This window comes from Clytia hemisphaerica, unplaced genomic scaffold (assembly GCF_902728285.1).
Source record: "Clytia hemisphaerica strain Z4C2 unplaced genomic scaffold, Clytia hemisphaerica genome assembly, whole genome shotgun sequence".
Taxonomy (NCBI): Eukaryota; Metazoa; Cnidaria; class Hydrozoa; order Leptothecata; family Clytiidae; genus Clytia; species Clytia hemisphaerica.
The window spans coordinates 316,530-340,842 of NW_027104280.1; the positions used below are offsets into that span (position 1 = coordinate 316,530).

The 24,313-nt window shown below is 37.2% G+C and overlaps 4 protein-coding genes across 4 annotated transcripts; 2 read left to right on the forward strand and 2 right to left on the reverse strand.

The window, feature by feature from the left end:
- Positions 1-7,768: 7,768 nt before the first annotated feature.
- Positions 7,769-24,285, reverse strand: LOC136816894 (partner of Y14 and mago-like). The gene is made up of 2 exons (XM_067073228.1): positions 23,677-24,285; positions 7,769-9,020 (listed from the first exon to the last, which is right to left on the reverse strand). The coding sequence occupies exon 1, from the start codon at positions 24,256-24,258 to the stop codon at positions 23,713-23,715; it is 546 nt and encodes a 181-aa protein (XP_066929329.1). The 5' UTR covers positions 24,259-24,285; the 3' UTR covers positions 7,769-9,020; positions 23,677-23,712.
- Positions 8,030-8,464, reverse strand: LOC136816971 (thyrostimulin alpha-2 subunit-like). The gene has a single exon (XM_067073315.1). The coding sequence runs from the start codon at positions 8,462-8,464 to the stop codon at positions 8,030-8,032; it is 435 nt and encodes a 144-aa protein (XP_066929416.1).
- LOC136816892 (homeobox protein Wariai-like) lies at positions 17,820-19,504 on the forward strand. The gene has a single exon (XM_067073225.1). The coding sequence runs from the start codon at positions 18,226-18,228 to the stop codon at positions 19,402-19,404; it is 1,179 nt and encodes a 392-aa protein (XP_066929326.1). The 5' UTR covers positions 17,820-18,225; the 3' UTR covers positions 19,405-19,504.
- LOC136816893 (uncharacterized) lies at positions 20,292-23,362 on the forward strand. The gene is made up of 3 exons (XM_067073226.1): positions 20,292-20,588; positions 20,909-21,049; positions 21,976-23,362. Exons 1-3 carry the CDS (start codon positions 20,354-20,356, stop codon positions 22,206-22,208), a joined length of 609 nt encoding a protein of 202 aa, XP_066929327.1. The 5' UTR covers positions 20,292-20,353; the 3' UTR covers positions 22,209-23,362.
- Positions 24,286-24,313: the final 28 nt, after the last annotated feature.

The window sequence follows — 24,313 nt, forward strand, 5'->3', positions numbered from 1 at the left end:
GAGTCAAGTCACAGATTGCTGCCCCTCCTCTCTCTAATCTGTAGAAATATACTCGACAAAGGCTACACACCTCAACTTTTGAAAACCAGTTTCATCACACCCATCTTTAAAAAAGGCAACCAAGGCTTTGCTGACAACTATCGACCTGTAGCATTAAACTCGCATGTAACTAAGATCGTCGAGAAGATTGTCAGAAAACGGCTACAAAATCTTGAAGAAAACAACCTCTTTAAAGACCGGCCTCCACTTGCACGCGCTGCGATCGCACTTTTTGGCTTCAATCCTTTTTGCTTTGAAAAAAGATTACGTCATAAAAATGTAGCGCGCGCTCTAAAAAAAAGTTAAACACATTTAACTTTTTTCAACCGTTATGTCAGATCGCGTCAATGGACTTCATTTTTCTTTTGACCAATAGCGTGGAAGCTTTGCTCGAGAAAGTGCGACCGAAGCGCGCACAAGTGGAGACCGGCCTTAACGATAACCAACACGGATTCAGGTCTGGAAGATCATGTTATAGTCAACTACTATCGCACACAGAACAGCTCATCCATCACATTGAACAAGGACATAAAGGTGACGTTATCTACCTTGGCTTTAGCAAGGCATTTGATCGTGTAGATCATACAACATTACTCCATAAGATCGAAAGAAATGGTATTACTGCAAGGGATCAGATCTTCCCTTACTGGCAGGTTCAACAAATATATATCCAAAAAGGCAGAAGTCATTTCTGGCGTTCCCCAAGGATCAGTACTGGGTCCACTTTTTTCCTGATAATGATTCAAGATATTGACACCAACATCCTACATTCATTTCCATCTTCCTTTGCTGATGATACACGTTTCATGAAGGAGATCTCTAATAACACTGAATGTTTCAATTTCTTCAAAACGACCTTGATGTGGTGTATCAATGGATATCATTAAACAACATGCAGCTCAAATTCGCTTGAAATTTGAACATCTTAAATATGGAAAGAGCAGCAGAAAATCTCTTATCTCTCCGTAAAATTTCAAATCGAAAACAACCTTTGTAGCTTGTTACAGTCCAACAAATGTCTCTGAACAGGTTGATGTCGATAGTTTCTATTCCATTCTTTCTCAAACTATCCTTTCTATTCCTGCGCATAACTTTCTTATATTAGCTGGCGACTTTAATGCCCAGTTAGGGAATGATAATGTAAAATTTTCATACCATAAATCGACAAATAGAAATGGTAATAAACTCTTTGATTTTATGTTACAACATCAGCTTGTTGCTACAAATACACTTTTTATGAAAAATACTAATAAGCTCTGGACTTTTCAACATCCCTCTGGAACTAAATCCCAAATAGACTATGTCCTTGTCCGAAATAAATGGAAAAACAGTGTCAGAAATGTTCAATCATATTTCTCTTTTTCTTCTGTTGGCTCAGACCACAGAGTCGTTTCTGCACACATTTGTCTAAGTTTGAGATCTTCTAAAAAGTGCAAACCCAACCCTCTGAAATCTATTGATTGGCAACAAGTTTATACAAGTTCTAATCTTCGCTCTATTTATGCGGTTGAAGTGAAAAATAGATTTGACCTCCTCTCTCGTCCCGATCACAATATTGAAGAGAAATACCAAACTTTGGTAGACGCAAATGAACATGTCTGTCTCTCTCTTTTGCCCAAAAAAGTTAAAACCAAAAGAACACATCTGTCTGAAAATGATCTTGTCATCGCAGCACGCAATGAATACGATAAAGTCAAAGCAAGGCACCTATCTCGCGCAACCAGAAAAACCTCAAAACGCCTTGCTGACGCCCAAAAATATTTAGATGAAGCTTATTTAACAGCTGAAGCATCTTTTATTCAAGGTAAAATTGACTCTATTTCACATCTTCATTTTTCCAATCAACACTCAGCTGCTTTGAAGACAATCAATGAACTGTCAGGGCGCAAGGATCATCCATCGATCCAGCTCAAAGGAGGATCTCCAGAGAAAAGAAAAGAGAATTGGCTTGCTCATTTCAAGTCACTGCTTGGAAATCCCCCACTTCTCGGACCTGACCAACTTCCTCTGAACCAAGTTTTTGATCTCTTACACATTTCAACAGTCTTTTACTAAAGATGAACTTAAAATAGCTTTAAAATCATTTTCTATCAATAAATCTTCCGGTCTAGACGATATACCCACAGTTTTATGGAAAGACCCTATTTTTCTTGACCTCCTTCTAGAGTTTTGTAACCATACATTTAACGATTTTGTGCCACCTTCTGCATGGTTAACAGGGGGTATCATTCCAGTTCCCAAAAAAGGTGATCTGACCTTAGCCTCAAACTACAGAGGTATCACCTTATTCCAATTGCCGCAAAAATTTATAACAAACTTTTATTTAACCGTATTGTTCCTATTCTTGACCCCCTCCTTAGGAGAAACCAAAACGGTTTCCGGAAGGGCAGGAGCACACTCTCTCAAATTTTATCTATCAGACGAATTCTGGAAGAAATGAGGAAACTCAATAAAGATGCTTTTATATGTTTTGTTAATTTCAAAAAGGCCTTCGACTCGATCAGTCGAGAAAAAATGTTTCAAATTCTAGGTCTCTATGGTATCCCTGAGAAAATTATAAATGCTATTCAAGCATTGTATACTTCTTCCAAAGCAAAGGTTGTATCACCTGATGGGGATACAGATATTTTTAATATTCAAGCAGGAGTTCTTCAAGGAGACACTCTTGCTCCTTTTCTTTTTATAGTTGTTTTGGATTATGTTTTAAGAATTTCTGTTGATACTTTTAACAAAAAGGGAATTCAAATTAAAACGCCCCAGGGTACACGTGACCCTGGCTTGTTTGTGACTGATCTGGACTTTGCTGATGACCTCGCACTTGTTTCAAAAAGTATTCAAAATCTCAAAATTCTACTCCATTCTTTAGAAACTGCAGCAAGTCAGGTTGGTCTATACTGTAACGAGAAAAAAAACAGAATATCTTTGCTCCTCTGAAAACTTTCTCCCTTTATTTTCTTTGAAAGGTGTTGACATTAAAAAAGTAATCGATTTCAACTACGGCTCTCTTATCAACAGTTGTGATAGCGACTTTAAAACCAGGAAAGCACTTGCGTGGACAGCTTGTAATAAGCTCAACAAAATCTGGCAATGTGATCTTGACAATAACCTCAAGCTGAAAATTTTCAAGTGTCTTGTGGAGCCCATTCTTCTTTATGGTTCTGAAACCTGGACCATGACAAAATCTATGGAGAAAAGTCTTGATGGGTGTTATACTAATCTCCTAAAAAGGGTTCAAAATCTTGATTGGAGAGATCATCCCAACCTCGCCCAAATCTACCAAGGTCTCCCTAGAATCTCTTCTGTTCTTTTTTCCAGGAGGCTAACTTTCTCCGGCCATTGTTTCAGAGCAAAATCTGAAATCATTTCAGATATCTTATTGTGGTGCCCTACTGGTCCTAGACACTCAAGGAAGCGAACTTTCCTCGACAATTTGAGGCGGGAAACAGGGCTCGAGTTAGAAGAACTGAAAACAGTTATGTCAGACCGTGAGCTGTGGAGAGAGATACTCGGTATTTTCGACCTAACGGTCGAAGGATGATGATGAAATATGGAAAAATGAAGAGGAGTCACTCTGGATGTGAACATGACATACAGCAAACACATCACAAACCAGATCGGGAAAGTCAAAAGAATCATTGTTTGAATACATCGAACTTTCAAAACAAGAGATTGTCAAGTAATGTTAACTCTTTTTGGAAATCACTCGTACTACCAAACATTGACTATTACTCCCAGTTGTGGTCACCTTCAAAAAGATATCAGATCCAACAACTGGAATCACTTCAAAAATCCTACTTGAATGGAATCCCTACACTTCAACGTCTCAACTATTGGAAGAAGCTGAAAGAACTTAAACTATACAGCCTGGAGCGGGGCAGAGAAAGATACAGGATTATCTACACCTAGAAACTTGTCCCAAATTTCAACTATGCTGAGAACAAAGATGGCATTTTCAGTAACGATAACCAGAGAAGACTGGGCAGAAAATGTTATCTAAAAGAGGCCAACAAAAGAACATATAGAGAGACTCCTTGTCAGAAGAAGGTCCCAGACTATTTAATGTCATCCCAAAGTCCATCTGTAACCTCAAGAATTGCTACAAAACTAGTTTTAAACATCAATTGGCCATTATCTCAATTCACTACCACTTACTAGTATTTACCATCCTGAACGCACCTATAACGCGCCGCAAAAAAGACGGATTGTATCTAGTGGTTCCTTTGTTTTCGAAGACTGCATTTTTTTACAGTAAACTCTTTTTGGCAAAAAACTCGTTTTCGAATTTTCTTAGACTTTGGCCTTATAGTATTTCTCAGATAGTGATTTGTTTTAGACATCGTGTTTTAGACAATATCATAAATCCAAACATTCACTAACTGAGATTTTGGGATATAATAACATAATGAACTTTAGATACTTAATGTAATAACAATCATCACAGGTTTCAGAGACAGTTCGCACGAGGTTAGGTGGTGCGATTTTCTCAGAATTTCTAAAGCCTGAGATGACGAAATGGATAGAAATTACCAAATAAGCAAATGGAACCGAACTTGATTGGAAGTGATTAAAAATGGCGTCATAAAAAACTATCGGGAATCTAAATGAAGCAATTTAGACAAATTAAATGAAAGTCATCAAGACTTCTCTCAGGCAATTTATTTGACTAATCAAAGAACATCGTAAGAAAAATTTGATGCTTTTTAAAAACCACACATCAAACAGTCTTTTAATGCTCGTTTCCAAAAATATCGAAATCTAAGGTAAGTCTTTTTTCGTGACTTTTCCGTGCTTTGTTGATCGTAAACGTTCAAAGAAACACAAAGGTTGAAGTTAAACACTTTGGGATATCATGTGTAGAAACAGAAATTCGTTATGATGGTCGGATCCGGAGAAAAAACGGCTCCCTTTTTTGCCTTGAAAAAGAACGGGAAATCAACCCCTACAAACCAAGACCCTCCTAACAGTGCTCACAGATATGTCGACAAATTTTCTTTAATAACGCGTTCCGATTCGATCCAACATCGTAAAAAGAATAAATCAAAAAAGCTAAAAACGGACACTTTTCAACGCAACCCATTACACATGTGACACAATATATTATGTAAGAACAAGACAGAGTATACCGTAATTTCTCTAATTTAATACGTCCTCTAATTAATGCGAGGAAATTATTTTCGTCATTTTGAACTAATTTAAATCCGCTAATTATTAGTGCGAGCACCCATTTACCTACTTTTGATTTTCCTCTAATTTAATACGGTAAAGTTCAAATTTTCCTCTAATTATAGTACGAACTGATTTTTTCAGGATTAGTTTTGTTCTTTCAAATTTTTCAAATTTTCAAAAATATTATTTACAATTCAAAAGGGTCGTCATCGTCATCGTCTTTTTCAGTGGCATCGTCCTCTAAATCTAAGATAGTTTTAGCATTACCCATGCATTGTTCGTAGAATTCTCCACTTCTCACTTTGCTTGGATCAGTTGTTGTGATGCCACATACTTCAAATGATCTGGCTACCATCTCTTTGTCGTTTGACAGAACTTTGTGTGCTTTGTGTGCTTTCTCAACCCAGTCTACAATATCTTGTTTGCTTGGTTCTTTCGGTTTTGCCTTTGAAGATTACCATTGGAGGCAGCATGGTTCCGTCTGCAGCAGCTGACAGAACTACGGTGACATGCTTTTTCTCACCACCTGATGTTCTCACCACACATTCTTTGGTACCGGTTTTAGTGATGCTTTTAGCTGGTACCATATCAAAAAATGCCGGTGTTTCGTCCATGTTCCCAACAAGTGACAAGGGATATTTACCGATCCTCATGTAGCGACCAGCATCAAGATAGAACTTAGTGATAGAAGATTCTAGTTGCTGGGGAAGCTTTTGGCTGACAGATGTTCGGCTGCGTAGGGATAGTCGATGCCTTGCGAAAAACTTTTGGACCCAACCACGACTAGCATTGAATGTGGGATTGTGAGGGCAGATAACACTTCTTCCCTTCTCCTGTAAAGCGAGCACAGATACTGGAAAATGCATATCTCTTAGCTTGAGAATCCAGCATACAAGATCATTTTCAACTTCTAAGGGGTATGTTAATGGCCTACCAGCTCCTGAACGGTTTCCTTTGTCAATCGGTTTAACGTTTCTAGGGAGGGTTTTCACAATATTACGAAGGGTGGATTCGTTAACATTAAAAGCTTTGGCAGAAGCCACAAAGTTTTGCGTGAGTAGGTAGTGTTCTCTCATTTCCCTTTTTGTTTTTCTCGGTGTTGTAACGTTTTCTGGTGGAGTGTTCAATTTCGTTGGCATTCTTCACGCTGTCAGGGTTTAAGTAAAAGTTGATGATAACTGAATCAAAATACGTGGCTTTTCGTAAGAGATCGTTGTAGTCATGATTCCTTTCCAGCATTCGATTGATTTGGTCATCTGTAAGTGAATTTGGTGGTCGTCCGACACGCTTTTTACTCGGTGGGGGTGCTGCTGCTTTACCTGAAATGGTAAAAATAATAATTCAAATACTTTTACCAAAAAAATACCAACTATATATGGTAATTTTAACGCAAAGGGAAGATTTTATTTGTTCTTCGCAGAGCAAAATATAGTATGTACTTACTTCTTAGATATACCACAGAGTCATCAACTTGATTTTGTCCAGGTGCCAGGAAAGATGTAATAGTTGACTGGCGTTTCCTTTTGGTATTCGATGCTTGTTTTAAAAAACCGATTATATTCGTTTGGGTAGACATTTTCTTTCGAAGAACAAGAACAAAATAAACCACACGTGTAAGTTCAGAAAGATAGATCTCGCGAGTGAAAAGTGATGGCCGAAGAAAACATTCGAATGTCAAAAAACATTCGATTGTGCTGTGAGTTTTTTTAACAAACAAAGTTCCACTGCAGCGACTTCTTTTTTTTCTCAGGTCGTTTCGACAAGAAACAGCTTTGCGTATACACAACAACAAAAATGTGTGACAATCTTTTTAAATCTCTTCTTGTTCAAGATTTAAAAATTCCAATAGTATTGGAAAAGGAATTTACAGCTGCTTGTTGTATTAGAGGATACCATATCTACAGCTGGACTGGGTGGACTGCTGATATCGGCTCCATTTTGACTGTGAAGCCAGAAGTTAGACCTGGTGCATTAGTCGAAGATCAATACGCGATTGCTATCTGTAGTGATGGTCAAACGGTTGGACACGTTCCCAAATTTTTGTCAAAATTAACATATTTTTTCATCAAGAATGGAGGAGGATTGTCGGTGAAAATTACAGGAGAAAGGAGATACTCTCATGACCTGCCTAAAGGAGGAATGGAAATTCCCGCAAGCTTTATTTTTAAGACTGAGAACGCTGATCTTTTCGCCCAAATGAGGCAGATGACACGTGAAAAGTTGGAAGAGTTTGAAAAGAGAAGAAAATATGGGTTAGAAAAAAGCTTAAAAAAGAAAGAAACAAAAAACAGAAAATAAAAAAAATTGTCTTTTTTATTTTTCCTCCAATTTAGCGCGCCTTTACAAAGTTTTTCCTCTAATTATTAGTACGATAAAAAGATTCCAGATTCAGAGCAATTTATATCCTCCTATTATTAGTGCGACACCTCCAAAATAATTATTTTTTTGGTCGTATTAAATTAGAGAAATTACGGTACATCTTTGTTAAAGCTTTGGAAACAGGACCCTAAAGTAGAGATGTCGTCAATTTGCGAGAGAGAAAAAAGATAACTGTCAATTTTTGTTTTTAGTTTTGTTGCTGCTTGTCATATTTTAATTTTTTTGTCATGTAAATAAGGATAATAATAATAATACTTTATAATCTATTTATATTTACATATATATCATAATATTTCCATATCTTATAGAATTAATCTGAAGCTTCTGTTAAAAATTATTCCTCGATAAACAAAAACATTCCATCGAAGATTCAGGTTGAAGAGTTTTTGTTCAAGAAAGTCGATAATTAGAAGAAAAGAAGGGTTAAAAAATTGTTCCATTGTTGTTATGCATTCTTATGCCTTGAATTTCGTATACAAGGCGAACACGCGCATTCCGTTGCGCTTAAAAGTTTCACACTTCGCATTTCGTCTTCCTGAGTATCAGGATTTTGACACAACACTTTCGTGAAAACAGTAATATCTTTGGTAGGAGTACAACAATTACATTTTGGAATTATACCATGCTCAGAATGCAAGTCAATAGTTGTATCTGATTTACAATAACCTGCACACCCCAACACTTTGACGACAGTGGGTTGACAGTTTGGTAAGCGAATGGGTACTGTCACAATATTTAGTTTACAATTTTCTTCGCCAAATAAGAAGTCGCGAGTAGGACGACACCAAGAGATATCCATTAATAAGAATAGTAGAATAAACACGATGGAGAGATGTTCCAGTAACTTCCAGTTCTTAGGTAACATTTTGTGAACGACCATTACTCTTTCAACACACCAGCAAACATTCAAAACAAAACGCACTGTCTCTACTGCTTGTCTATCAAACAAAGTATAATCAATGACAAAGTTTCTCTCTTTTTATTTGAAACAATCTTTTCTTTTTTATTATGTAGCAAGATATTGTCTTTTCCGTTCTTAATTACCCGTCACTGAGCAAATTGTCACAAAATTGTTTTCAGAGGTCGTCCAACTGATGATGATGATAATAATCCACGCGCAAAACGAACAACTGTTCACAAAAGCCAAAATTTGGTTGGTCCTCCACGAAAGAACAATAGATAGTCGCAAACTACCCAATTATTTCGCTTTATTAGCAATCAATCAAACAAGCTGCCCTTCAAATACAAAATGGCCACGATTTGCTACTTCGTTAATCTTTTTCAATGAGCCGCTATTAACGTCCATAAGCTTCTTTCTTCTCTTCGCCACCGCTCGATTTGTGAAGCGCGAAAATCGTTCACCTCGCCAACCGACAAAATAACAACAAATTAAAGATTTCCAGGTAAAATCCTTTGTTTCCTTCTTTTATCACTTTCTAAAAAAGAAAAAAAGGAAAAGATTAAGTCGTAGTAATAAATCACAAAATTCGCAACAGTAAATTAACTTTCGAGTGTAGAGAGATACGTCAAATTATCAAATGACAATTTTTGACCGTAAAAAGAGTCGTCCATGTTCCGTGTTAACTGCGATGATTTTTTTCATCAAAAGCGAACAAGTGTATTAAAGGGAACACAACGAGATGAAAAGTATCAAAAAATGTCGATGTTTGCGCTGTGAAAGATAGCTGTTGGTACGCACTACCACTGATGAGCCAGTACACAATCAACTGTTTGACAAAAAATCGATCTATTGCCCTCTCAAGCATTGAATTAAAAGACTTCTTTACAATAGAAGCATGATTTGATTTCAAATGTGAATCCTTATTGAATACCCATCTCAATAGAGAAGCATACAAAAAAAACTAAAACAAATTTCATATATTAAATAATCCCCCATGGTTAAATAATCAGGTTTTTATACAGTTCGCTCAAAGAAACTTAAATCCAATCACTTTTATCCTCTACTGGCCTTCTTCGTGAAAGCTACCCCGAAAATGATGTTACTCGAATCTCTAACCTTTCAATAAAAAGTCTTTTGTCATCCACTCACGACCATTGTTTTCATCCAACGAAAGTTGCAGTGAGATAATAACAATTTTTGAATTGACAAATTAATAATCTACCCCCTGGAAAGCCTGCCTGAAGACGGTATAATCCTTTAACATGAACCATCAAAAAGGGGGGTTAGGATAGACAAGAGGGTGTTAATCTTGTACTCAGTTCTCTTCGAAGATCTATTATTAGAAACACGTAGACGCTCACGAGCTAGTTTCAAAACGAGGCCTGAGGACGGGAGGTATTTGAAACCAGACAGTAGAAAAGTTGAAGGAAGAGAGCGTGTGAAAAAACACTTCGAATCCGTTCCCCTTTTTTCTATGATGTTGTAATTGAGCAGATTTCGATTAGTGATAAAGAGAGATAGAGAAGGAGATTAATCTTAACAAGCCGATCTTTTTATCATCATTACCTTCTCAATCACCAAAACAAACACAAAGGAGGAGGCTCAACCTTCACCTTATACGCTCAAACACTCCTTCCTACAGATACTGAATTTCGAGAAAAACAAATTCTGGGAGGTTAATCTCATGTGTTTAAATCCCCCATCAAAATACTTCACTTAATCTAATTGAACGGAAAAACGTTCGTCAACGCCGTATCGTGACTGGATGTAACTTCCCTCACAAAAAATCTGTCTCCTTGTTGAAAAATGGTGATGTAAACATTTTGACCCCTAAGGTGCTGACCAAAATGCTGTCATGGCAACAAGTCATAATACTAGTCTATTCATTGTTAGAAGGTAGTATAGAAAACTCTTCAAAACACCATATCATCCATCAAAAAAGAATCCATTTGAATGCAGTCTGTGGACTATCTGCCCACGTGCGAACTACCAGCTCTAAGCTGCTCTTTCCCGGAGGCTTAAAAACGAAATTGAAAATCATAAAATGAAACCCGGTCAATTAATAAGAGACTTAGTAAAATGGCACAGCTGAAATGGTTGGTACACTCTTTTTTGTAAGAACATGGTGATTTACCCCCCGGACAAAGAGACTTTTGGCCCCCCGGACAAGCATCAGTTGACCCCCCGGACAACCCAAATTACCCCCGGACAGAGCAAAATTACCCCCGGACAAGGCAAATTTTGATGATTTTTCGCTACCCCCATACAATATATCCTCCACCCCATGTACAAAGTAGTAGCAAGGTAACAAAGTAACAAAGTAGCAAAAGTAGTACAAATGGGATTTAGAATTTGAAAACTAAAGAAAGTGAAAGAAGAAAGGGCTAGGTTCTATCTGTCATCCGAAATACGGCTTGAATTTTAAGCTTCACCTTTTCTTGCTTGGGAAAGGTTGAAGATTCAATTGAGTTTAAAACCCGAAGGGCTAGAATAGAATCTCTAACTATTCCCAGGCAAAAATAAGTGGCTTCATTTCCCATCTAGGAGTCTCGAGTCTAGCCCTTCGGGCTTGGAAATCAATGGAAGAGTCCTCTCTAGTCTTCATGTTCGAAACTCTTTCACTCATGCATAACGCCAGGATATAGTTTGACTGTAAACTATTTTCTATTTTGATTTTCCTGGCGTACAGTTGGATCTACCGAGTTCGATTTGCATTCCAAAAATCGGAACCAGTCGGTTCCACCGAATCGGTAGCGCATGCATCGACTTTTACTCAATAAGTCCGTCCAGATAAGAATTAGCCGACCCTGAAATTACAAACGCCTGTATAGGTAAAGCAATCTGTACACTGGAAAAACATCGAAATCAAATCAGATATCTAGGCTATCGCATCTATCTACCACTTTGTACAATTTCAAACAGAGTTCTCACAGCCTCGTCCACGAGAGAAGAAAGGCTATAAAGATATCGGAAAAAAGTCAAAATAAATGGATATCTAGCTATCGCATCACCACTTTGTACAATTTCGAGCAGAGTTCTGACAGCCTCGTTCGTGAGACTCAGAGAGGCAATAAAGTTAAAACATGTATGAGTGAACTAACCAAACATCAATAAAACGGTCGAAGGTAGAAGAAAATGTTGATCGAAAAATACACAACAACAGCGATAAAGGTTCACACACCGAATGAACATCATACATACCGTTTGATGTGGGATCAAGAAGGTTTATTTTATCTTTCTATTTATACGTCTTCTCTCCACGCAAATTGATGTCTCTAATTTCCTTCGTCCTCCTGATGTCACAACTTCAATGTCGAGAATCTAACTCTTTAAAAAATGCTGGCTAATGATGTGTTGGCGTATGAAAACTCTTATGTAAAAGGAGTGCTTAAAATTCCAATGTGAAGATATTCTCCTTAGCAAGTGTTTGTTGTCCAACCCTACCCCTACCGAATTCCACTATTTTTGAAGTCTCGAAGCATTTGCCAAATTCGGGACATGCATACAGAAGATACAGAAAGACAATCAAACAGACAAACAGAGACTCTCAGATTATACATCTACATCAAACTGAAAAAAGGCTTCATTCCAGGCTTGCCCTGAAATAACTGAACGGTTAAAAATAAATGAACAAAATTAAAACAAATGAAAGGCTTCCAAAAAAATGTTCTTGTTGTCAATCTTATGAGTAGGGGGTATTAACCTTTTCTGTCATGGATCCGTATGTCAAAAGTTATGACGTCATCAATGGAGGTGACAAACATACCATATAATACCTCATAGAGGATTACAAATCACCAATGCAATACAATACAGGATATTATGAATTAAAATTAGCAATACTTTAATCGTAGAAATTTTAGCGAGACTAATTTTAGCGTATATTAGCGAGTCAGGAAAATCTTGATTTTTTTTGGATTTATTTTAGCGAATCACGATTTCAAAAAATTTCGCGTGTATAAATTTTAGCGAATACTCGTATTACATTATTGACTGAGTTCGTTTTCTAGCATTTCTATGCACTGAAACCCTTCGTATTGATAAAAATGTATTAAGGCAATATAACCAGAAATTTCGCACGGATAAATTTTAGCGATCTGTCGATTCGGCGTGTTTTAGCGAGATTTATTTTAGCGAAAATAGGGAAAACTCACTAAAACGCTAAAATTAGTCTCGCTAAAATTTATACGATTAATGCACCATTTTCTACCTTTTCTCGAGACTTTAGGAAAATTTATTAGAAAATACATCGTCAGCATAGTAGGTAAAGGGATCTCCTAATTTTCATTTGATTTTAGGGGTTACAGTACAACACTGGGATCTTTATAGTGAGAGGGGCGTGTTTGGGAAAGGGGCGTGTTTGGGCGTGTTTGCGCCTTCTATGACTATTCGATTAACGATCAAATCTTATTAAAGGAAGGAAATTTCGTAGCAATGGAAAAAGAATTAAAGTGGGAGAGCAGAGGAATTTGGGGCGCCTTAAATTGTTTAATAGGTCCTCAAAATAATGTTAATTGGAGTTTTTGGACGGTCATTAAAACTGCTCATCTTTGATAAGGCCTTCCGGTCATTTGAATATCTTAAAATTTTATGAAAATTTGGCTCATCGTAATTTCTTAAAATAGCAAAGTTGTTTTTGACCTATTCTTTCGAGATAGGGAAAGAAATTTGACCTGCGGGGTTCACAAATGTCCAATATGGGCCGCGAATTTTGTTGAAGAGAGATGGATTTTCAATATTCATACAGAGATTATTTACTGTACTTCACGTGACCAAGATGGAAAGCGGGGATTTCATGTATCTATGCGAATCCTCTGACGGTGGGATTGAGTGGGGTGGTGCAATTGGGATCTGCTTGGAGATGAACAATGTATTTCTTGTTGATAGGGCTCTGGTAAAAGAGGACTGTTTGTTTGTTTGTTTGTAGAAAGTTTGAGAAAGAGGTTCTATAAAAAGGCATTTCTTAAAATAGCTGAGTGTGTTAAAAGAGATTTTCTTCTGAGGCAGTGTTGACCACATGATAGCGTACCGTGAGAATAAAAAAGAGACAGGTCAAGTCCTGTGTCTTAGGATGCTCTTGTAGAATTTTGTGAATGGAAGCGTCTTCTGATTCAATGGAAATATCTTCGTTAGCCCAGACCTTGTCAATGATTCGTGATTCGAGGAAATATCTTTTGTGCTGACGTTGGAAATAAAGTTTCTTTGATTAGAAAAAAAATTCGATGACTTCGGAGCTCCTGTGTCACTAATGCATTAAAATCCAAATTATGTGAGGTCCAATACGAGAAGCGAATAAGGCTCATCCCAGTGATTTTCCAAGAGTGTAGATATGTCCAGACAGACTTGTTTAAGTAGAGCATAACATACAAGTCACATTCGCTAATCTTTTAAATCCAAACTAAACTTAAGGGTGAGAAACGACGACAGACAGGAAAATTGAAGATCAAGATAAAAATACTTCAAAAGAGGGTCGTGACCTTGTTCCCAAGGGAAATATCAAAAGGAAACATTAAAACAAAAATATGGCGACGCAAAAATATTCTTCTTAGCGACAAAGTTATGATACAACTTTCAATCGACCGACTATATTTAACGAGACGAGTAGTAATAATTTGATTGGTTCAAATGGCACCAGTAAGTTTGGTCAGCCAATCAGAGAACAGCTTATAAAAAAGCGTATTGGAATGTCAAGATTCCACTGTGTGTAGGAGTAAGCAAGCATATAAGGGGGAAATGAATTTTTCTTAAACTATTTCTAAATGAAGATGGAAATGATTGAAGGAAAAAGATGATTGTTTCCTTTTATGGCAACCAAAAAATCTTCTATTTCCCTTCTGATTTAAACTTCTTCATCCGAAAATTCTTCACCAATATAAATTGTCTAGGTCGATGACATTTACATCAACATCAGTGTGTTGATACTAATACGATTGCTACGTGATGTGGCAAAGAAATGCCAAAATTGCAAGAAATCGAACGATCGATAAATGGATGGTATAAATAGATCCGAAATTACGATTTCTATAAATATAAGGAAATTGCGATTAGCGCAGAAATAAGCGAATGTAAATTTTTAATGCGAAGTTAATGATGTCATCTCCAACTAAACTATTTCCTTGAGAAACGTAAACAGTCCTGATGTTTGAATTGCTCGCAAACGCCCTGGTTATCACAGGGTGGCTAATAAGGGGGAGGGGGTGTTTGGAAAAAATCTCAAAACTTAATAAGCGGGGGGGGGGGGGTTTGGAATAAAAATATCCTGGGTGGAAAATTTTTGAGAAATTAATTAGCACCCCCCCACCCGGCTATTAGGTATCAGAGAGTAGTGTAGCTGCTTGACCAAGAAATTAGGACGTCTCTTATTAGGTGAGGTACTTTGGAATTAAAAGGGTGCAAAAATTAATGATCTGCTGAGTATTTTGGATAACTGATGATAGGAAAACTCACCCCATGAGTGGGGGGGGGGGGGGGGGGGGGGTCTACTCTGATGTTTTACTATTGAGCTCTTTACGACGACTGGATATCAAATACCTTTTGTGGCTTAACTTTGTCAGCGGTTAAATCTGGTCGGACAAAATTCTACGTTAAAATCCCAAAAAACCGGCAAGGTATTTTATGGAAGGGTCGAGGTTAAGAGGTAGTATTTTCACTCAAGTCACTTTTATCTTAAGTACATCGATTACTGAGGATTCAATACATTCAGTCTTTACAACTGAAGCCAACTTAGCGATGAAACCCGAAAAAAATCTCATTTGTTTATTTCTTAGTTTGTTTGACGATGAAGACTTCTCTGGGGAGATAAGACACCTCTTTAGAAACCAGGAACAAGGATGCAACTATTCAAGACGGAAATTAGGAAAGAAAGAAATTGACCAAAAAAACACAGCATGTGAAAGGAAACAACAAGCCTTCCCGGAAGAAGACTGAGACGTGTTGTTGTCGTGCCAATAGAAAGAAGACCTTGCATTGCGAAAGAAGGGACCGTTATACGGATGGAACACGTGGTGTAATCCTCTGACCGGATGAACGTCTTCTAAAGGTCTCTTGCAACGAAATCCTCACTAAATCTTTAATCTTATACCAAGCCTCATAAAGAGCATCGAGTGATGATAAGGAGCTTTATAGACGTGGCTTCTTTGGATATGAACTGAATGAAAAAACCGTTAAGCTGCTTAACTTCACTCAAAAGGATAAATAAAACTTTCGGTTGGATATTTTCGTGTAAAAAAAGATGATTTTGATGAGTACTTTGACAGGCAGTTTTACAAAGCACGTGATTATTGCGTAAATATGCAGATATTCAAGTGAAACCGTTGTAAGATCGAAATATTGACACAATACTGATGCGAAAAACTATCTATCCAAAAGGCTCCTGAAACAACATTTCAGGATCGACTCAAATGTCATACAGTCCTATAACAACCCAAAATCAGTGAAGAGGAAATGACAAAATATGATTATTGTGAATCAGCAGAAAGTCAAGCGAAACCGTTGTGAGATACAATCGGCTCCAGAAACTCCAGTGTTATACAGACCTACAATAACCCAAAAATCAGAGAAGAGGAAATGACAAAGAATGGTACAAGATGACCTGAAAATGATGATCCTAAAATGACAGCAGAAAAGACTCAATAATAATAGGTCAATGATAAAAATTACGAATAGAAAAATAATATATCTTCAAAGAATGGTGACGTCAGCAGAAATTCTATTTTTATTTTAGCTGTCATCATACTCGATAAATTATAATTCCTTCATTTTTCCTTTCCTCTTGTTTTTATCCTTGGGAAAATCAGGCAGTTTCAATTACACGAAATGAGATAAGGGCTGACCGATAATCAATCATTATTTTGTTTTTAATTCACCAAACTGACTTGGACATGAAGCCAATCGATTTCTTAACCATTGCTAAACTTAACTTATCTTTTGCCGACACGTGTCCCTCTCATTTCTGCTGACGTCAGCATGATTTAAATTTCAATACTTCGAGCTTTTAAGATTCCGATCAAAGAATTAAATAGATAGAGGTGATATTTTACATGATAACCGGTAATCTAGACCTTTTCTTTCGATTATTTTCACGAGGTCATCGGTCAATTATATACTCTCTACGACCTAAACTAACAGGGGGAGGACTGAGGTATGGGCTGAGAACCTCTGATTCGGAGTGTTCACACTTTTGATCATTAGACCATGATAATAAGGGTTAGAGATAATGAACGTGGGCGGTAAAAGTGGGTGGTGGGCGATTCAAGATAACGAAGGTAATCTGAATCTAAATGTATGTGGGAGTCGAAATTAAGGTTCTCTTAAGCCATCTAGAATAAAAAATGGTGTGTAGGTCAGAAAGAGCTATTCGACTTAAAATCATGACAAAAAATCCACGAAGTCCTTGGAGAAAGTATGAATAATCCAGGCAAAGAGTGCTTTAAGATAAAAATGAGACATTGAATAAAAAGAAGCGAAGCGAAGAAAAAAAATCTTGATTGGATTTATGACCAATTCACCGAAACGTCAAGACCATGTCAAAGATGTTTAGTTTAGAATGATACTTAGTGTCAGAATCAATTAAACTTCAAAGGGGTTGATCACCAATGAAAGTTGTCATCAGATAGGTTACAAAGAAAGTGTGCATGATTTTAATCTCACTGTCTGGCAAAGGCGTGACTGCCGGTGTTCACCGAGGACGTGGGTCAGGTCAACTTTTTATATAAAGAATCCGCTTTTCAGTAGCCTATTAAGGGCCAGCATAAATGAAACCGAGGTTTACTTAGAACCAACGTAAAAAGATCGGTGGGTGGTTTATCTGATATTCCGATGGCGAATTGGCGGCCGCCCACGCTAAAGCTCTAGAGAAGCGGGCCAATTTCCCATCAGAGAGGAATGTGCCGCATCCCCAGTCGGGTTCAACTATTCTTGCACGAAAAACTGAAAATATTTCGGTTGGACCGCCAATTCCCGAAAACGAGGGCTGATGTTCAGGCCCCATCGGAATATCTTGCGAAAACTCCGTAATGTAAACCTTTCAGATGTTGACCTTCAGAGTTTTAGCGTGTCCGTTAAAAATTTCTGCATCTGGGTGCCAGATAAGTGGGCGGTTGGGAATCAAAATAACCGCGAGAGCGCGCGAACTAGAGAGGTTCTCAAGCGATTCGATAAGTCCGCAACTTTTTCGTTCTTAACATACGTCAATGTATTAATTATTTAACAGTGAATATCTCAAAAAAACTTCTGTCGCAGTTATCTGATGTGATTGTTTCATGAAAAAAACTTAATTATACCAATCGTATTATTTTTTGTTCCTGTATTTTTAGTAAGCTTCACAGGGGAATAATATAATTACTTCTCACAAACATTTTTTATCTCTTAGTTACAGAAAAGTTTCAAATTAATTTATTTTCGTTGATCGGGATGAAGGGAGTATTGAAAATATTTTGAGGAGAATATCAGTAGCACATATAGAGAGCGTAGAGATAATCTCATTAAAGGTATTATCTGACGGTGACAATTTTATGGAATAGAAAGCTTTACGACTGGGAAAACTATCAATTTTTTCGCAACTGATTACCCAAAGACTGCGAGCTACACCAGAGAAACCTTCTGATGGAGAAGTTATAATAAAACTGTTGTTTGTATGGAAGTCACTGAAAAGTGATCTTCACATAGTTTTTGATACAAATGATTTTTGATTAAGCAAACATCTTAAAATTGGGAAGACGCGTGGTTGGAAATTTAAAAAGATGAGTGCTTTGGTTGTGGCAGTACAAGCGGAACGCATTCATCAAGTGAAGCTTCTGTTAGCCAACCCTGGCGTGGATATCAATTACCGGGACACAAAAGGACAGACAGCTCTCTTCAAAACTTGCTTTATGAGAAAGAAATGGAAAAGTATATTAGTGGCCAACCTTCTTATACAGAATAGAATCAACATCAACGCAGTGGACCGTTCACACCGCACATGTCTGTCGTATGCTTGCATGGTAGGCAAAGAATATCTAGTGAAGATATTTTTAGAGACGGGAGATATGGCCCCAAACACACGTGATGAAAATGGTTTCACCAATCTGATGCATGCTGTGCAGTCCGCCAATATCTCTGTTGTCTCCATGCTGCTTTTGTTTTTGAATAAATATGGACTCTCATTGGATGAGCGAACGACCAATGGATTTACAGCTTACATGCTAGCTTTAAAGGACGGACATGTCGCGATTGCCGACCTTCTAAGGGAAAAAGGAGCTTCTACTCAGACTTTCGATTTCGAGAACTTTCGCAGCAGTGAGGACTGGAGGAAGTTTTCGGCGGGTGACCATCGGAGAGCCAGCACAGCACCAGGTGTGTTAACGCAGCACATTGAAACTCTGGAATGGGCCAAATGTTCACCTCACTTACAAACTTTATTTATGTTGAGAGAACATTCGAAACAAGAACCATTAGAGTTTTATCATACAACTCAAATCAGATCAACTGGTCTTAGTGAAGCCAAAACAATCTTGCGTGGCTCACAAACGGCTAAAGAGAGATCTTCAACGCAAAAGCTACCAAACATCAACAAGGGAGAACCAACAGCAAGAAACGTCAGCCAACATCAACGTAATTCGATCAACTCAGCCCCACCCAATTTATCACATCATCGTTCACAATTTTGCACTAAAAACATTTTAGGTATGCTTCTCAATGAAAGTGTTTTGACCAAAACACAAATCGAAGAAGACCAAGAGAGATTAGAACGAGCGAAGAACGCTAAAATTGTGCGCAAGGTGAGAAAGGACACACTGCTACCAAACATCGACATCAGTGGACCAACAGATGACCCGCTCAACATACGGAGATGCTATTCGACGGACCCCACAAATATCCGGAAACGGTCGTTGAGTTCCGCACATTCTTACACTTCCAGAAGAATTAGTATGATTAGTTGAGAGACCTTCAACGGGAACGTCTTTGTATCTCATGTAGAATTTATTTCGTGCTAAATTTATTGTTTTTTTGTCAAAAAGATCTAGAGGTAAAATACTGAAATGAAGTTTTTATTAAGATTCTCTATCGAGGGATGAATAGCTAGGAGAATACAAAAGGGCCCCAGCATTTTGTAAGAATGGGATTTTTCACTTGCGTGAATGCGTAGTAATTTTAGAAAAACTACATGAATGCGTGAATCTCGAAAAAAGTTTGCGTGAGTGCGTGAATCCGAGAAAAATGCGTGATTACGTGAATTGAAGGTCGGCTAAAAGGTCTCATATAATATCTAGTATCTTCGAAATTCGGAGGTACCCAAAAGTAAAAATGCTACCAGTTCTATGTATGGAATTCAGAAGCGGTGATGTATAACGATCTTTTTCGAGTGTTTCCGTACGATAGATTACATCATGAATATCAAATATCGAGACCAAGGAGTTGGAAAATAAAGGGATGAATAACAGCATTCAAATAAATGAATCATAGAGGGGATTGAAAGAGGCGACAAGATTTTAGAGGGGAACAGAAAATGAAAAATGAAACTTAATTTGTCTTCAGTAAAAGAAGGATCTTACTTGAAAAACCTGTTTACTGTTGCTTTGTTTTATAAACAAGATATGAAGGGTCTTGAGGCTAAATGGAAAAAGGGGGGACAAAACAAAGAAACAGTCTTCTCTTAGAAACCATCAAACGGTATGAATTATTCAGGACCAAATTTCAATTCCAGATCTTTGAATGATAAATTTGTGAATAATTGAAACAAAAGTTTTATGAGAGGAATACAAAAATACAACTTCATCATTATAAAATAGAAGAGGAAGAAGAAGAAGAAAAGAAAGGGAAGAGAAAATTACTTAAACAAAAAAAACCGAAAATAATATTTAGAAGGAATATTTTGATTACAGCTTTCAGATGAAGCATATATCGAAGAGCGGGATGTTTGCTGTCTTTCTGCGGGTTTTCACTGGTCTCTGTTTACTAGCCAGCCTTTTTCTTGGAGTAATATCCGTAGCTAGTCATCGCTGGATCGAAAGATATGCCAAGAATGGAACACAGTTTTACCATATGGGATTATGGAAATTTTGTGATATGAAGCAATGTCATGTTTCAATTGAAACTGGCTTCATCTTGAACAACAACTTAGGAAGTATGAACATTTTTAGATTTGTGGAAGGGTTTAGAAGAGCCACCCCGCGGCGGTTTGCATGATGGCGTGATTGGGGCTTTTTTTTTGAGTGATAGCGCATTTAAGATTTTTGCGTGTTACGTGATAGGGACGATTGAGACTCGATGCGTGATTTGAAGACAAATTCGGCAATTTTCGTGATCGCGAGGAGAGCAAAATAGCAAGTGAAGGAGAAATAAATCGCGAAAAACCAGGCCTATTTTTTATTAGTAGACTCAGTCAAGCCCTCTTTTTTCGGGCTAAACGCAAAATTTTATTAATGAAGTATTTTTACTTTTTAGATATGTTGAAGTACGTTCGAATTTTGTTCTGCGTTGGTGTTTTCGCGAATTTGGTAGCTTTAAGTTATTTCATGTTCGATTGTTTGATTCTGATGAAGAAAGGACACCTTATGGTTATCAACATGTGCATCATACTTTCCGGTACGTTCTTCCCTGGTGCATTTCTTAAGAAAAAAGATTTAAGTCCCCTTGATACACGTTTTAAGAAAACTAAGTGAATTGAAAATGTTGAAAAAATGAAAGTCTTTGATATGCCCAAATTTGATCAGCTTTTATAAAAGGGCGTGTAAAACCATTGTTCTCACGTTTGCTCGTATCTCCTCACATTTGCTGAGACAGCAATTTCTCATTTCCCACGCCATGCTGCGCGAACACAAAATTCGGAAAAACCTTATGTTTATTTTGCTTTGTCAGCAAAAGAGGTGCGCCATAAAATTAGCAAAATCTTTTATTTTACTTTGAATGTTCGTGGGTTTTCTGGAAGATGTGGTTTTGCCACACCCTCCAGAAATCTTTGTCCTCAAGGATATTTTGGGAGCGTCTCCAGGGGAAAACTCGTCTAAATACTGAGATTTTACTTAACTATTAAAGAGGTTTTAATTCATACCCTGCAGGAGTGAGAAGACGTATTGGATAATAGGGAAAAGTAAACTTCCTTATTGATATCTGTCTACCCCCTGAAGTCTTACTTACATTGTTTGAGCACCCTGGATAACATGATGGGTTGCCGGTGTGTTTTTCCTTTTTCCTAATTTCCGAATATTTTCTCGTAAAGCAGCGTGCGTACTTTGTAACAGGGCTTAACAGGGTAAACCTTTTTTGATAATTCCGTAATTCATATTTTATAGAAGAAAGATACATTTCGGATGAGTTCAAACATTCGATCAAATAATAAAAACGGAAGCATAGTACACTTCAAAATAAAAAGAGATTTAGGAGGTGGTCTAGGCTGCGCACATCCCGGAATATAGCTTTGTCCATAGATGCAATCCCAAATACAAATATTCCGAGTCCGATGTTCTTTCTCTAAAGTTAAACAAGTTAAATGAATCTTTGATTTCCTTTAGGCGTATTGAAAGGTGTTGGGATGATTTTGTTCACGGAACATTTCAAAGTGAACAACTTCCAATGGGGATGGAGTCACACTGTCGGGTTGAGTTCAGCCATACTCCTGGCGGTGGCATTATTGACAAGTTTTTATTACATGCGAAAGTATGGATGGACGGAAGAAGACCGAAGGAAAAAGCAGAAAAGTTCATCCTACAAATTTGACAAAGTCGACTTTGATGGATATGACTAATGAAACGAGAGACAAGATGAAAAAAGATTTGGGGTTACAAAAGCAAATGAACAGGCACAGTTTTCCCTTGGAAGGCAACGGGTCATTTCTCGAGATTTCTAGTTTCATTATTTTCGTTTTGACGTCAAAAATTCGAAAGAAGACGTTACAATGGCGGAATTTCTAAAAATAACGTCAATAAAAATCGCTTGTCAAAAATGAAAACGAAATAGTCTATCAAGAAGTCTAGAGTGAATGAAGAAGACAATTTCTGAATGATTCAAAACGATAAGAAGAAAATCAACTCAAATACCTTATGCAGCTTGACAAGTTTGTGAACGTGATGGGTATTAACGTAATACAAGTTATCGATCAGATACAAAGTGATAAAAATGGAGGAGACAAGAAGTTCATCGACTCTGAACGACTAATCGACAAAAACTGGTTCAAGAAATTAGAGAGAAGAAGATTGAAAGAGAAACTTGCTGCCGAGAAAGAAGAAATTATTATACTGTCCGATCAGAAACTTTCCATCAGAAAGAATGAGACAAATCACACATACAGGGTGTCCTCTTCACTTAGCAAACGCCGAGAAGAAGATATTATTCCGACAAACTTAATTTTTCCAATGAAAATGAAAGTAGCTGAATTTCCGAGCATCGAGACAAAGGAACAAGGAACTGAGAAAGATAAATCTATACAAAGTCTACGTAGTCGTGTCTGGCAACGGCCGAGGACTATGAAATGGTGTAAGCCAAAAGATTTTTTATCCAATAAAGTGAAAACATACTCAGAAGCTTGCGAACTAGTCAAACAAAATGAAAACGGTGTTATTGTGAGAGTGAAAAGGACTTCTCCTGGAGAGCATGATGAATTTTTCAACCTTGATTCTGGCGATAATTCAGTCGACTTTATTACTTTCATACCTACTTAAATCTGATTTATGTAACTACTGTAGCTATATAAATATTTTTAAAACAATAAAAAAAGTTTTAAAATTGGCCCCATTTCCTCTGGGAATTTCTGACGAGTAAAGGCAGCAATCATACAACATGATAATACAAGCAACGATATGATTATCGATCACTGATCAAAATGATTATTGTTAAACACTTAGTATGTTTTGGGTGGTTGATGAACCTGAAAGAACTTAAGTAACTCTTATCGTAGATTAATTTTCAAATGTGTTTGATGAATTTCTTGAGGAAGACTAATCTGTGAAAGATTACCCCGTTAAAGGTTCATTACTTTACCTACGTAAAATGAATACTTTTCAGGGAAACCTTTTCGCCTCTTTTTGGAGAATTAGTGATATGAGAGAAGCGTTTGAAAATGAGAACATAAACTGAAAAATGAAAGAGGTAAGATTCTTTCACCAAAAATCTTATTTGCAATTAAAATCTAATCGCGAGAAAATTTTAAATACTGTAATTAAAAAAAATCGATTTAAAAAATGTTAGGAATTATAAAAATTCTCTAGCAGACTTACCAACCACCCATGGTATTCATTCACTCACTCATTCATTCATTCATTCAATAATAATTCTAAATCTTCAAGTTCATCTTGAAATTGTTCTCGTTTACTTAATTTTTCAAGTTGTTCTTTTTCAAGAGTCTCTCCTTTATCCTGTCTCTCTTTGATTTGATCACATTGTTTTAGCTTCTTTCGTAAACCTTTGATTTTCTTCTGAATCTCTGCATTCTTTTCATCATCATTTCCACCAAAACTTTTATTGCCATCGTTCTTATTCAAATCAACTTTAGCCATCTCCTTTGTTGCCATGGCTACCGAAGGTACTGTTGATTCTTCCTCGGTTTTTTCTTTCCGTTTTTGTTTCCTTCGTTCATTTTTCTTGGCGTTTTTACTCATGGGTTTATTGACAACAGTTTGCGGTTGGGTGGGTAGCCCAGGTGTGAACGCCGCTTGGTTAGCTTGGAATCTTTTCCCTTTACTTTCGTACTTTTCAGCTTCGTCAGGAGGGACGTACCCCGCCTTCACTTTGCGCTCTTTACGCCATGTTCCGTCAGGTCGGCGACTTGCCGGTATAACGGTATCACCACCTGACGCCATTAAAAGATTTGATATTTTTTTGCTTTTTTTCACTGAAACAAGAACAAAGAATTTG